General features: G+C 39.0%; 3 protein-coding genes across 6 annotated transcripts; 2 read left to right on the forward strand and 1 right to left on the reverse strand.

Annotated features, from left to right (window-relative positions):
* Window positions 1–281: 281 nt before the first annotated feature.
* On the forward strand, window positions 282–7,193 carry si:ch211-225p5.8 (uncharacterized protein LOC555567 homolog). Of its 2 annotated transcripts, none has more exons than XM_040118869.1 (5): window positions 282–473; window positions 1,665–1,831; window positions 3,060–3,294; window positions 4,903–5,062; window positions 5,617–7,193. In XM_040118869.1, the coding sequence occupies exons 1-5, from the start codon at window positions 416–418 to the stop codon at window positions 5,618–5,620; spliced, it is 624 nt and encodes a 207-aa protein (XP_039974803.1). In that variant the 5' UTR covers window positions 282–415; the 3' UTR covers window positions 5,621–7,193. The 2 variants fall into 2 exon arrangements, with proteins under 2 accessions (XP_039974803.1, XP_039974802.1); XM_040118868.1 differs by having other exon boundaries at window positions 5,621–7,193.
* Window positions 7,194–7,407: 214 nt separating this feature from the next.
* On the reverse strand, window positions 7,408–12,731 carry dnajc28 (DnaJ (Hsp40) homolog, subfamily C, member 28). Of its 3 annotated transcripts, none has more exons than XM_040118866.1 (2): window positions 12,559–12,659; window positions 7,408–10,671 (listed from the first exon to the last, which is right to left on the reverse strand). In XM_040118866.1, exon 2 carries the CDS (start codon window positions 10,656–10,658, stop codon window positions 9,504–9,506), a length of 1,155 nt encoding a protein of 384 aa, XP_039974800.1. In that variant the 5' UTR covers window positions 10,659–10,671; window positions 12,559–12,659; the 3' UTR covers window positions 7,408–9,503. The 3 variants fall into 3 exon arrangements, with proteins under 3 accessions (XP_039974800.1, XP_039974801.1, XP_039974799.1); XM_040118867.1 differs by lacking the exon at window positions 12,559–12,659 and adding an exon at window positions 12,321–12,544; XM_040118865.1 differs by having other exon boundaries at window positions 7,409–10,671; window positions 12,636–12,731.
* Window positions 8,591–9,025, forward strand: LOC120784017 (potassium voltage-gated channel subfamily E member 1). The gene has a single exon (XM_040117428.1). It carries the CDS (start codon window positions 8,603–8,605, stop codon window positions 9,023–9,025), a length of 423 nt encoding a protein of 140 aa, XP_039973362.1. The 5' UTR covers window positions 8,591–8,602.
* Window positions 12,732–14,873: the final 2,142 nt, after the last annotated feature.

Genomic DNA, 14,873 nt, shown 5'->3' on the forward strand with positions numbered 1-14,873 from the left:
TCAGGTTTCCTGCTGGCTTTCAACACTCCAACTCTCCTGGATTCGCACGCTCTAATTATAGCTGCCTTAAAGTCAGTCGAGACTGCAGGGGAGACTTAAAACTACTGCTAAGAAACACGGAGACTCAAGGCTTTTTTTTTTTTTTTGCTTTTTTTTTTTCTCTCTTTTAGTAAACAATTTCTGTCCCCTAAGGCTTTTAGACGCTCTGTTTTTTTGGCCAGTGTGAAACGCAGGATTGTTGAGCTAATGGACTCACAGCCTGGATCAAAAAGTGGACTGGTTGGCAGTGAGGGACATGGAATTAATCAGCAATCAAGCGGCATCATGTCGGTAAAGTAATCTCAGCTGCCACAGATATTTCTCCCCGGGTTTACGTCAGGGAAAGTTCAACATTGTGTTCAACTGCGGGCCGAAAATGTCTCCAGCAGAAATGATATGCCACTTCTTTCTTTTAGTTTTTGTCAGTCTTTTTGGTAAGTCCCAAATCATCGTACTTTTAATTATATGATACTATTGATGCCAGTGGTTGAAGTTGCACATTTGACTGTGTTCTCAAGGGCTTTCTCATACAATTTCTAGAAATTAAAAAAAAAGGGGTGGCTAAATTGTAATCACTGTATCAGAGGGAAGGAATAAATAAAACGACAAAGTGCATTTTTATTGAAAGACTTTCATCATTTTTTAACACCCTATGTTTTATCACGATTAGTTAAATCAGTGTACATTCAATGTAGATGAATTTTAAAGATTTTCATATTTGAATTTGTAAACGAGTAATAGATGAGTGAATCTATAAACGTTTAAGTCCTTATTTTATTGGTCTTTGTTTTAAATCATATACATTCCTAATAGACTGATATTCCCACTGCAAGTGCTTTTCATAAAGCAATTAATAAGGGCCTCACGATCTGAGACTTTGTTGATTCACATCCTCTTGATTACATATATTTATGGTGTTAAACTCTCGGACAGATCATGGGAGGACATTTCGTCAGAGAAAAGGGAAGCTGTTATTACTCTGAGATGTAAAAGACTGTCATCCAGAAAATTTACCTTAAACTTCAAAGTATCTTTAATCATTGTACCTGAAAACAACATGTAAAAAAAATAGCATTTATTCATATTGAATTCAGTTTGTGAATATTCATTCACATCTCTCACTGCACTGTTACTTTTATTCTCCTCTTTAATCTGTTTGATTCAACTTTATCTTATTTTTATCCTCTATTTGATTTTACTGTATTCAAACTGTTTTTAAATTTTTACTTTGGCTTGTTGCTGAAGGGTGCTATACAGTACAAATAAAATAGCCTTGGCCAGTAAGAGGTCTAAACGGAGCAGCATCAGTTTTTAGTTAACTATACGAACAGCTACAATCTTTTAATTAGAGGAATAAATTAGAGATATTCCCAAATTAAATGTATTTTCCTATCAAATGGGATAAAGTGTGTAAGTGGTGCATGGAAAGTCGTCACTATAATAATTCATCTTAATTATTTTCTCCTGTTCATCCTCGCCTCTTTTTTCTTCTCATTCTTGTTCTTTTAATTTGTGTGACTGTTCGGCTCATGCGTCCTGCTTTTCTCCTCCTTTATCCTCCCCTCCTCTCCCATCCCCTTCTGCCTCTTCTTTCCCCTCTTCCCCTGCCTCTTTTTTTCCTGCAGTGTCTCAGTGCCACGGCGGCTGTGCGGAGGTGGACTCCCTGACTGAAGCCGTGGCAGGAGGGGGATTCCTGCTCGGCTGCATCTCCTGTAAAAGAAGAGAGGAGGTCCCTGCCCAAGCTTCCGTAGACTGGCACTTCAAACCAGTGGGGGAGGAGGAGTTCAGGCATGTGAGTTCAACAGAGTCTTTGAGGGAGCCGGGTCGAGTTGTGTGTTAAATTTGGTTGGGCTTTGCGAATGAAAAGGGCTGTCTTCTACTGTCAAGATGCCCGTGAGCAGCTCTGATACTTTGCCAATGAAGCCAAGTATTACCAAAGATGGAAGTATATTTTAGTTGGCCTTTTTAGTTGACATTTTTAGAGTCAATTGCCGGCATTAAATACAAGAAATCCAGATTCATGCTGTTTGATTATTACATACATATACTGTATGTATTACACATACATATTGCACATACATTGACATGATAACATCCAAAAATGTATATCTTAAATGTGCTTTTACCTCTTTATGTTTATACTGGGTTATTACTTACAGATGAATAAGATATTGTTACCACTTTCTGTTGGGCACCATTTCAAAAGGCTTTATAAGCTCTAGTTGATGGATTTGTTAAAAGTTAATAATTTTTTTACCAATTTATTTACAGATCAGATATCAGGCATAAATAACAACAACTTTTGGGTCGCCAGGTTGCGTAATATCCTCCTCCAGCCGGACATTATGCACTTAATGTCAATCAATGTTGGTAAGTTATGAACTTACTAACATTCAAGAGGACTTACTAAGTCTAAGATTATTTTGTTAACCTAAAAAAATAACTACTAGCTCAGATAAATGTAGTCGAGTAAAAAGTACCACATTTCCCTCTGAAGTGGGGTGGAGTTGAAGCATTAATGTGCATAAAATTGAAATACTCAAATTGAGTACAAGTACCCTCAACAGTCCATTGGAGGGGTGTCCCTAATGAATTAAATTGCTCGCTAAAAAGACCAAAAAGGTTATTTTTGTCTTTTTAGCGAGCAATTTAATTCATTCTACTCAATCTGGCAACCCAAAAATGGTTCTTATTAATGGCTTATAACTGATCTAGAAAGCATCAGTAAATGATGCATTAACCAGTAACAGAGCCATTAATTACATTACAGCCTATATAAATGGTGCCTCATCAGAACATGGTAGCAACACATTTGTAGTAGTTCTGCTTTAGAGGGACATGCCACACTGTCCACCATTTGTAACTATTGGGGCGTTAATGTGCACTGCTACAGTATGTAAAGAGAAGTTATAGCACTGTATAATATACTTAAAGTAGGAAATCTTTTCAAACCTTCCCTGAATGATAAGATTATTCATAAAGTTCCCAAATCCTTATCTTTTTTTTGGTCTTTCTCTCAGATTTTCCACTATGACCACCCCAGTGCTGACATCCTGCATGAAGATTTCAGCGACCGTCTGGAGTGGTATGGGACGCAAAACAGCGATATTCAGACAGGAGCCATTTTCATTCACAATGTCACCTTCAATGACACGGGGACGTACCGATGCAGCTTTCACCGCACCATCTTCCTGCCATTGTCTAATGAGCACATCACTGTGGAGAAGGAGGTGGAGCTCAGCGTGGTGGCTGCAGGTACCTGTGAAAACACGATCTGTCAACAGTGGTAGAAGTATTCAGATCCTTCACTTAAGTAAAAGTACTTGTACAACAATGTAAAGGTACTCTGTTACAAGTAAAAGTCCATCATTTAAAATCCCACTTAAATAAAAGTACAGAAGTATTGTCCACAAAACATTCTTAAAGTATCGAAAATGCTCACTCTGCAGAAAAATGGCCCTTGTTGCCTCTATATCTACTATTGGCTGTCAATTTTCTTCAACTCCTTGTATTTGGTATCTCCCCTTTCTCTTAGTTTTGAAAGACTACGTACACAGTTTTCCTGTCCAGATGCTTTTGTGATTCAACTATTTAAAACCTGAACATAATACCTTGGTTCCTCTTCTCCTCGGCCATGACTCCGCTCACTTTGAAAGACGTGGCAGAGTTGAAAGACTTGGGAGTTGTATTTACGCAACTGTTTCTCAAGAGCAAAAATTTCGTCAGCATGTGGACCCAAAAAAACCCCTTCAGCCTTCAGCATAACATTAGACGATAACCCAGTGAAAAAGGTCCGAGGTCAAATGAGCCATGCAGTCCTTTCATTCCACTGCTTCTGGCAAACAAGCAGTCTCTCAGGAGCAGGACATTAGAAAAGAAAAGACACAGTGGAGAGCGTCTGATCAAGAACAGTCTCCTCAAATCTTCATCAGAGTCAGGCCCGGTCTGACTTTCCCATAGATTTTACATCAAGATAATGTCGCTACATAAAAGGTGAGGGGATCACCAAAGTTCACAAAGACTGTGAATGTCTGCACCAACCTGCATGGTAATTAATCCAACAGTAGTTGAGGTTTTTGCTCTATACCGCAAAAGGAAAAGTCACGGGAATAACAAAGTCAGCAGGATTTATTAGATATTTTGAACAGCTGGTGGTGCTAGAGAAGAAGTCCGAGGATCAACAAAGTCATTAGGATTTATCCTCTGGGCCACATGGGTATCCGCACCTTTTCTGAAGCTTGGATTTGGGTTTGAAATTTGTCACTATCTTTCTTAGTTTCTTGAAGCAAATTTGGGCAATAAAGTGGAGTCCAGGTGGAGTTGATGAAAAAGGAAACTTCTGGCCCAACATATACCTGGGTCCTCGATCCAGAGTCTGATTCCTCTAATGCTGGTTGATGGCCCGCAAGATTTTCTGTGTGCGCACCAGAATTGGTCCAGATGTGGGAGTAGCATCTAACACTCATGCTATTTGTTGGCCAGACTTGGGCCAAGAAACCAGGCGCATATCAAGCCAGAAGAAACACAAATATTTGGCCCAGATAGCAGAGTTATTCTGGTGCGTGCTTACCAGAATAGCTTTGCTATCTGGGCAGTGACCACTTTATATCCTATCAATCGAGCAAACGGGATTCCGGACAAAGTTTTCTCTCCGTGGGAATATAAAGCGAGCAATGAAAGATGGCATGACATAGGCCAGTCCAGATATCGGACAGAACTCTCTGAGATGTTAAAAGAACAAAACATTTCAAAAATTACTGTCATATTACAACAAATATTACTGTGACTGAAACTAGCTACAAAGAGCTGAAGATGGGGAAAGCCTTTCTAGAGAGATGTTGTTGTTTCCTTTTTTCCCCCCAGCCAATCGGGAGCTGACAGGAGTGATCTCAGAGATAATGATGTATGTGCTGATCGTGGTTCTGCAGCTGTGGCTCATTGTGGTTCTGGTCTACTGTTACAAGAAGATTTCGGATGAGCACGAGGCTCGCGAGGCCCATAAAGCTCTCAAGGGTCAGGCAGTGTGAGTCATCTGTCTTTTATGTGATGTGTTTTATCAATAAAGGGATTAGCATCAGATTTAGGCCATTAACTAATATACTCAGGGTCAGGGGTCTTAAATAATGCCATACATTTTAATACAGTACACCATATGTTTGATGGCTTGACCAGATTATGATGACATCTTCATTCTGAAAATTGTCTCCTCCACAATCAGCTTGATGCAGCAGAAAAAATACACTTTCTTTTTTTTTTTTTTTCAGCAATGAGGTTTAAAAAACGGGAGGGGGGCTAAATTATGATTATTTCCCTGCTGTTCCTCACACCGAAATAATTCACCTTTTCTTATTATATTTCCAGACTGGTAGAATTAAAAGACAACTGTGACGGAGTGCAGCTAGAATAACATTACCGCTGAGTTAGATCTACATTTCAAGTCGCCATTATACAGATTTTCTGGCTTCCACAACATCTTTTTAGGATTCAGGAAAATGTGATGATGTAACATACATGAAAGCATGTTTTTCTCTTTACTTTACATTTTTTTGTTTTTACTTTTTGTTTTGTATCCATCAGGTAGAAAGATCATCTCCGCGAGAGTTAAGCTTCATCACTGCACCCTGATTTTGCTGACAACGACACAACTACTGTATAAGAGGTTGATTTGAAATGCCTTGGTCACGTTCAGTCATATGGGACAATTAAACACTTGAAAGTTTGTGGAATTTTAAAAAAGAGGGACTTTAAAGGTTTTTGAAAACAAATGGCCTTCAGTGTAGGGAATCCAATTAATTACTATTTTTATTGTTGAAAAATCTATCAGTTAATTAATTAATTATCAGTCTATAATCTTTTTTTTTTTTTAAAGTCCAATTAGCAGAGCCCGAAGTAATGTTTTTAGTTTTTGTGTAATGTCCAAACAACACAAAGGTATTCAACTGCAAACAATGAGACACTTTAATGCTGTAACTGTAGGAAATTAACTCAAAATCAGTTATCCGATTGGCCATCGATGCATTTTCTTTCGATAAACAAATTACATGATTGACTTATTAGTTCAGCATTATTTGAAATTATTAAAAAAAGACTTAAAAGCATCCCGATAACACACATCCTCATTTATCATTTTTCCTCAGTTGTCTGGACTGCTCTCATTTATGGTGATCAGCAGTGTTGATAGAAACGTGTGTTGATAAAGCAGCAGTTTTTAAAATAAATGGCTTCAGGCAAACTAGTAGCTTACTGGGCTGAGGTGGATGTGTACCATGTAATTATGCTGGGTTTAATGCAGCCCCCCAGACCTTTGCAGCATCTAATTTCCTTTTACAACTCTTTTGACCATCAAAAAATAAATAAAATAAACCCAAAAAACCTATATTTCTTAATGATTTTACCATAATAAGAAAATTCCAAGTAACAAACAAGGCCTCTAAGTGGTTGCGAAAGCCATGTCTTAATCATACGTAATGAGAGTCAATTTCATTAATATGAATTTCTAGGTATCCGAGAAGTCTCAACGTCATGTCATGTCATGCTAGCGTATGGTAAGCATAAGCAGGATGTCTTTATTTGCCAGTGTCAACAGGCAAAACCCTGTTCTACTAAATCTAAACTTATCCATTTGTCCTAGTCCATGTCTTTGCAAGTTTGTAAATGAAGCAGAATAAAGTCAATGTTTTTTTTTTGTAAATCATTTTTCCATCCACTGCCTGTGCTATGTTGGAAGAAAACAAAAAACGAAGAAACTAATTAACTTATCATTGTTAACTCTGACAGTTAACCACTGTTGAGGAACTGTATTTGTTTTCAGGATGTTGCCTAATGTTTCCAGTGCAAATGCTGTGTAAAGTGTTTTAAAAAAATATATATTTATGTATAATACTAAATGTGTTGGAGAAAATACAACATTGATCTCTTAACCAAAGTTTGTCCTTTGCTGTGCCTGCCAGTCCAACCAGGGAATACCAGTACAAATATACATATCTGCATACGTCTCTGTCTTAAATACCACTTTATTGCAGGTTTCAGGAGGCACACCAACGCTATAACAGTGAGTTAAAGGGCATTTGGAGGGGATTGTGTTGTAACTCAATCCAGTCTGCGCTGTGCTGCAGACTGTCCAAGCTAGCCCCGGTCTGAAAGCAGCTTTGTTCTCCTCTGTCAGCGCGGCACCGTCCCCAGAAATGACCACACACTCCTGCTCCCACCGCAAAACCTTTTTTTTTTTTTTTTTTTTAATACATGGGGCAATACTGCTAACCACATACACTCCTCAAAAACTTGGATTAAACACCAGTCTTGATCATCAGGCGTGAGTGAGCCACGAAGGATGATGTTCCTCTGAATTTTTCTGCAGAGAAATGACAGAAGAAGAAATGACAGAAGAAGAAGACCCTGATTACTTGGCACAAAATGGGTAGTCTTTGCCACATGCAGTTGTAACATAAACACGTTAAAGCGAATTTTAACACATTGTTCTTATGATTTTCATGAAATTTGACCAGATTAACACTGTTCCAATAAGGTCTGATCTAAAGACAGTATCCTAGCTCTAAACTGTTCATTGTAGCTGATTATAGCACAGTGGTTTAAGTCATGCTACACCGCTGCCTCACTACACTGAGCTTTTGACCTTGCCCTGTGACCTCCTCGTTTCATTAAACGTGTTGACATGTTGAACATGCTGCATATCTCTTTGTCGTAAAAGCATGGAAGGAGGGCAGAATATGTGACTAAGAGAAGAGGGGTTGTACATTTTTACTCAAAGTGGCTTTGGGATGCCTGGGCTACCAGATTCTTCTAGTCCTGCTGGATACAGGTGACTTGAAATGACTGATGTTTGCTGATGCCAATAACGTCAGGAACTGATTCCGGATCCTTGAAAGGTAGGCTTTTCTTTCTACTGAACAAGGCCCGAATAATCCTGTATATTGTTACACTTCACTTTCACTCTCATAAAACCCAAAACTAACTCTGAGAGATCAGCCATGATTAAATAAAAAAAAATGTGTATCCAGCATTCAATATCAAGTTTGTGGGTTTGGAGTCAGAGAATACATTCCCCATGTTTACTTTGAAAATATGACAACAAAAGAGTATCCTGAAATGTATTACTTGTTCTTGGTTCCTTCTCCTGGATGAGTTTTATTTAAAATCACTGTGAGATGTGGGTCATTTTCTCAGTCTGAGATACAGCCTCATTCTTGTATATCGTGTCTCCCACTTCGCTCCTTCATCTTTTTTTCTAATGTCTTAATATAAACCTAATGTATCCAAAGTGGATTTTAAGGGAGAACATATCAAATCTTCAAGCAACTTCCGATATTAGTCATCTACAACTCAGAAATCATGCTTTTCTTTTTGTCTGTTGCCTCTTGCTGTGTTGTAAGTGGGTTGGGATGAATCATTTACATATTAATCAGACTAAATAATGCAATACTGAAATAAAGTACATTTTCTGCAGAGATAATAAAGGTGGTGATCCTTCCTGTGAGATCTTTTTTTTCACAGCCTCCTCTTCCTCCTCAGTTGCAGTTTGCTGAGCGTCCAACAGAGGTTAGCCATGTCGCACATCAACACCACTGGGCTGCAGTCGCTCCTGGTGTCCTTACTGCAGCACTGCCTCAACAGTACAAGTATACTGTCCCCACCGATACCTCAGAACTACACCACGCAGCAGGCTGTGCACTTCGTGACTGGAGCTAGGGTCCATGCTCAGTCGCAGGGAATCATGTATATCCTTCTGGTGGTTGGCATGTTCAGCTTCTTCACGTTCGGCATCATGCTCAGCTACATACGCTCCAAGAAGCTGGAAAGCTCTCATGACCCATACCATCAGTATATCGCTCAAGACTGGAACAAGGTCATGACTCCATCCAGGGCCGTCGCTCAGGCTCTGCACGGGGAGGCTGGGGGTAACGGAGCCAGCAGCAGGGAGCCAGTCATCATCTGCAACCGGGCAACACTGGATCGGCTGCCAGCTTAGAATGAGACACTTCCCAGATTCAAAAATGTGACATCGCAACACAGAAATGTTATTACACACGATTTTTAATTACCTTAACTTATAATGTCACATAGCAACCAAAAGTTAGTGTTAGGTTTGCATTTTCAGATTAGTAATTTCACAGAAACAACTTTTATCATAAAATTGCCTCATGTTGTAACCTTAGTTACCAACACATGCAGTTCCTCACACTTTACAGTCACAAGGTACTTCAACCTCTTCCACTAACACCTGATTACAATCCTGCATATCTGGAGAATAACAGTAGTAACACAGAGTAAAATTGGTTAAATGGAACCATTGTACCCGACTGTGATTCAGAGTGTGCGCAAAAACGGTGAACAGGTGCTTCTGAAATATTGCCCGTTGGACTATAATGATGGGTTTAAGTGAAAAAAATAAATAAACCACTGATGTCAAATATTTTTTTATGTTCACTTAGATTCAGAGGTTCAATTCATCTAAGCAAATTTTGCATCCATGACATCAGGCCTTGTTTGTTTTTTTTAGGCTTAGTTACTTCATTGGCTCTTTTTTTCTCTTCCTTCCTCCTCTCTCGCTCCTTCTCTCTCTGTCTCTGCTGCTCCAGTCTGTGTTGGTGGACTCCTTTCACAGCACGGTCAGTCTCTCTGGACAAACTGAAGTGAACCATCTGCATGTTGAGCATCGGTACAATGAGGTTGTAATTGTCCACCATCTTGTTAAGTTTCACCAACTCCTCCTCTACAGATAGACACAGCTGATCCCATTGGCTGCGTTCTTTGGGGGTCATGGGGTCACCAAGCATGGCCCTCCCCTCCAATAACCTCTTTCGGATCTGAGCAGTGGTCTCTCGGATGTCGCGTTGTGTGACGACCCAGGGCGGCTGGTAACCATTGTCTATGAGGATGCGGTTGAGGTTGTGGGTCATAGGATCAGCATACGGATTATGCTCAAACTTGTTGAGGGGCTTTCCAGCTCCACTCAGGTTCCTGAAGTCTCCACGGGCCATGGACTCCTGGATCAGGTCCTCCACAAGCCGTTCTACAGCTTGGGTGATCTTGATCTTCTGGCTGCGCTGACGCATGTCCCTTTCCACCAGCGCTCCGTCTCCAGCAGCTGCCCTCTCGTGCTCCCTCTGCCGGTAGTTCAAAACCTGCTCAGATGCCCGGTCGACACGAATCTGCCGGTACTGACGCTCACGCTGGCTGGGTGTGCCTGAGCCTATACCCTCATAGCTGAGGTAGTGTCTGTGTTGAAGTGCTGCACCTCTGCTCTTATCCTCATCTTCCACTTCCTTCTCCCAGTCAGGTTGTTTGGTCTTGCTCTGATGTGCCAGCACAGCACGGTAGGCCTCCTCAACACGGGCAAACAGTGCTGCATCTGCAGTCGGAGCCCCAGAGTCCGGGTGGTAGAGCTTTGCCAGGCGCAGGTAGGCCTCTTTGACCTGCGCAGGACTGCTGTGTCCCTCATCAGGCAGTTGCAGAAGTCTGTAGCTCTCTTGCAGACTGCGGCTGATCTGGGGGCAAGAGCTGAGTGCTCTGAACAACAAGGATTGTCGAGACCAGATGAGCAGAAAGCGGCCATGGTAGAGGTCACTGCGGGAAACCAGGAGGTGGAAAGTGCAACTCATTTCTAGAACACTCCTGTGGATTTGAAAAGCAAAGTTATTAAAAAAGACAACCAGTCATATAAATTATCTATAATGAGAAGTAGCTAATTCTGTCAGGTAGGTGATACAGTATTTTACAGAGATAAGTAAATATTTTGTTACGAAGCAATAAAAAGCTTAATTAAAGACTATACAGTATGGTCAAAACAGATGGTAAAATTATAGGTGCAAATCAGGTCCAGTTCTGTATATCTATTGTTCAGGGAGTCTGACTTACTGCCCTCTGGTTGTCGCTTAAGGATGCAGCTGGATACATTTAAAGGATCCCTTGTCTCCGTTGCAATAGTCCTGTTTAACTCCAACCTTACTTTTTCTTAGCTGGACCAGAGAATTTTTCTGCCAAACCCAACTAACCCTAAAATTTGGGTTAGTTGGGTTTGCTGCTACTGGTGGTGGGTGATAAATAAAGAATGATTACAATAAAGAGGTAACCTCTTTGACTTTCACTTGATATAATGAATTTCTTTTATTTTAATCTTCTTTCATTTATAATGGTGGTAGTAAATTTCGATAGAATTATAAATGCAAAATAAACACATTATTTCCTTTTTTTTCTTTTCTTTTATTCTGGCCTTATCAAAATCCAATGTGTAGGCAGTACTAAGCAGTGTTATTACACCAAATAAGAAAATATTTCATGTTTTTTTAATGCCATATGGGCTTTTCATAGACAAACATATATTACATTTATTTATCAAAAAGTCATTCACTTTGTATGTAATTCTACATAGTGACTTGGGTTCAATTATGCACCAAAGAGGTCTAACCCCCTATAAAACTCCAATAACGGAAATACAATAGAGCTGCAGCAATTATCTGATTAAACATTTAGTTAATCAAAAGAAAATTAATCTTCAACTATTTCGGTAGTCAAATAATCCCTTTAGTCATTTTCAAGTAAAAATGGCAAACTTTCTCTAGGTCCGGCTTCTCAAATGTGAGAATTTGATGCTTTTCTTTGTCATATATGATTGTAAACTGATTGTCTTTGGGTTTTGGACCGTTGGTCGGACAAAACAGGCCATCTGAAGATGCAACCTCAGACTCTTGGATATTGCAACAGGCATTTTTCACTATGTGCTGACATTAAATAGAGAATAGACCCATTAATCGAGTAATTGAGAAAATAATCTGGAGATTAATATAACAGATAACAAAAATAATCCCAAATTGCAGCCCTAATATAGAGCATATGAAATGAAATGTATATAACCATGTTTTACAGCTGAGGCTTCTGAGACCCCAAACAGAAGCAAAGAGACATAAAGTTAGGAAAAACCATCATACTGATAAAACTATGTTTTTTGAGCTGTTTAAAAGGGCAGAGGGTTTCCAAGACTCCAAAAAAACAAAACAAAAAAACATTAGGGTTAACAGGCAGAGTTGCAGAAAGACCTTAATCTAATTTTAAATCACATTAATAGTTATAGTGTCTTCCTGACGGAGTAAGCCACCTAATTATGTTTTTTGTTTTTTTTTAAACTTTTATTCCACTGGCTGCTAGCTGAAAAGAGCTGCTAAAATTGTCCAAAAAAATTGCAATGAGCTTTATCAAGAGCATTGTCCATAACAAAGCTAAAGCTACTTACTCACAAATCACGGGAATAAGCAAGAAGTACATGCCTGTTTTGATGTGTATGTTCCCTTTAAAGTCCAAACCAGATTGCATGTTGGTCGTCAGGACCCACAAATCCACATGAATTACAGTTATATGACAAAGACTGAAGTTAAATTAGCAGGCTGATTCCCTGATAAGCTAGCTAGGTAATGCAAGAGGTTAGCAAAAAGGATCTAATTTTCCAGAACACGACATTTAACACTAGTGCATACTGAAAAACTGAGTTAAAGCTACAGCACAAACCTGTTTTTGGCACATTAACGAAAAGCCTTAACGTTACATGACCTACAGCTTTACAGTAGAGAAAAAAATCAGGTCACCTGTTCCTGGCTGGTTTGTTGTCGTTACGTGCTACTTCTTCTTCTACTTCTACTTCTTCTTCTACTTCTACTTCTACTTCTTCTTCTTCTTCTTCTTTTTCTTCTGTCATTTCTCTGCAGTTGTGTTGTATTACCGCCCCCCTCTGGATAAACCGAGGTGGAGGAGGTATTCATATCCTTTCCTCTGGTTTTGTTAGTGCCATATTTTAGAGGGCCGCTATATAACTTCTGAAAGAAAATATATTATTCCTTAAGTATAATTAGGTCAGTCAAGTCGATTTATTTGTAGAGCACATTTAAAAACAACAAAAGATGACCAACGTTCTCTAAAGGGACATTAATTATGAGATTATTTGATTAATTATTACAATCCAATAAAAACACAGGAATGATCAAATAAAAACACAGACATAAATAAGAGGATATAAGTAAATTATCAAAAGCGTGGAATATCTGGATAAAATCATAAACACAACAACACTGCACAGAGAACAGATAAAATACAAACAAATACAAGACGGAGTGTGGTCAGGTAGTGTCTTCATAATGACTGTTAAAAGGTTAGATAAAAGAGATGGCCCTTTTCAGGGGTTGGAATGGAGAGCAGTGATTGTTCAGCAGATCTGAGGGGTCTTGAGGTGGAATAGGGGACGAGACGTTCAGAGATATAACCTGGCGCCAGTCCATGCAGTGCTTTTATAAACAAATAAAAGAATATCAAGATTAATTCTGCACTTCACTGGTAACCAGTGAAACGAGGCCAAATGCAATATAAAATCATGGGTTTTGCTGCTGTGGCCTCACTTAGCCACACTGGGCTTTCGCAGAGTTGTCTCTACTTCTGCTACTATTAAACTGGTCAACGGTTTTATCACGAAAGTCAAATAAGAATGTAACACAGCATCCGGAAACATTTGTGTTTTTTCCTACTTGTGGCCCCATCCCACTTGCTATTGGAAATTTAATTTGCCATTATTCTGCAGTTGCCACTTTTTTGCTGCCGTTCAGCAAAAACCGCTCGGTCTTGCTTTAACACTGTTTTGGACCAATGACTGTGTATGAAGACACTGCTTCTTCTAACCCTTTTTTTTATTTTTTTTTAAAATAATGTTATAGCCTCCTGCGTCGCTTTTAGCCAACCTGAACCGGGTAGTATCTTTATTTTGGTCCGTTAACCTTGTTTCTCTTCTAATTCAGTGGAGCTCAGTGCCGGTCCACAGGAACCACGGTACATCAGTATATGTAGCACCCCCTAGGCACGTAGGGGCCTGCCGCCCCATTTCACCCGGCCTCAGCCCACTTAGATTAAGGTTTTGTTTAATTCTTTTGAACATTAGAGGGACATTTTACATGACCTATAAGGGTGAAATATTTTTTTGTTTGTTTTGTAATAAAAGAGTACTTTTATAGGTTGCATGGCATCCACATTGGTCATTTCTAACAACTAACTGATTTCTGCCTTTTCAGCAGTATCTTTCACTCTCCGTTTAATTGATTCATGTGTATACCAACGCTGCTTTTGTAAGTAAATTATCAGCGGCATCAGAAACATTTAATAATTTACACCGAGTTATTTCACATTGCTAACTGTATTAAGACCAGTCAGTGATAACAGCGTATAATCCGGAGTTTTCAGTTTCAATAAAGAGGCTGTCCTTTTTTCATATATGCCTTCTGAAGTTCTATTATTCTACTTCTATTTTGCGACAGACTGGGTCACCGCTTGTTAGAAACAAATTTACTGGAATTTAAAAACCCCGTAGTGAAATCAGCACACAGTAATTACAGTATGTTGAGAAAAAGTGGGCTGAAATATGTTCAGATTTCAAATTGTTCATACTTCTCTAAATACGTTACAAACATTCAATTAATTATGACCTGGCAATGACCACTATAGATATATGTTTACTTTTTTGCTTTAGTTTCTCATACAGGCACGACAACGGCTGTATTAAGACGGGGAGCTGCAAGTGTTGGTGCCCTTTCATTGTGTTATATGTATTAGCATTATTATCTCTGACGCATTCATTTTTTAACCAGCATTTTTGCTGCAGTATTATAAGAACATTTCTGTCCATGATTGAAGGTTGAAAAGAATATTTAACTTACCCTGACATAATAGTACAAATATTGTTTTCATAGTTATTCTCTTTTTTTTAATCCTCATTTTTGAGAAAAAAAAATAATGTTGTTGTTTAGTAATATCCTGTTTTAAAATTGAGTTTAAAAAATTAAATT

The sequence above is a fragment of the Xiphias gladius genome, chromosome 22 (genome assembly GCF_016859285.1).
Source record: "Xiphias gladius isolate SHS-SW01 ecotype Sanya breed wild chromosome 22, ASM1685928v1, whole genome shotgun sequence".
Classification (NCBI taxonomy): domain Eukaryota; kingdom Metazoa; phylum Chordata; class Actinopteri; order Istiophoriformes; family Xiphiidae; genus Xiphias; species Xiphias gladius.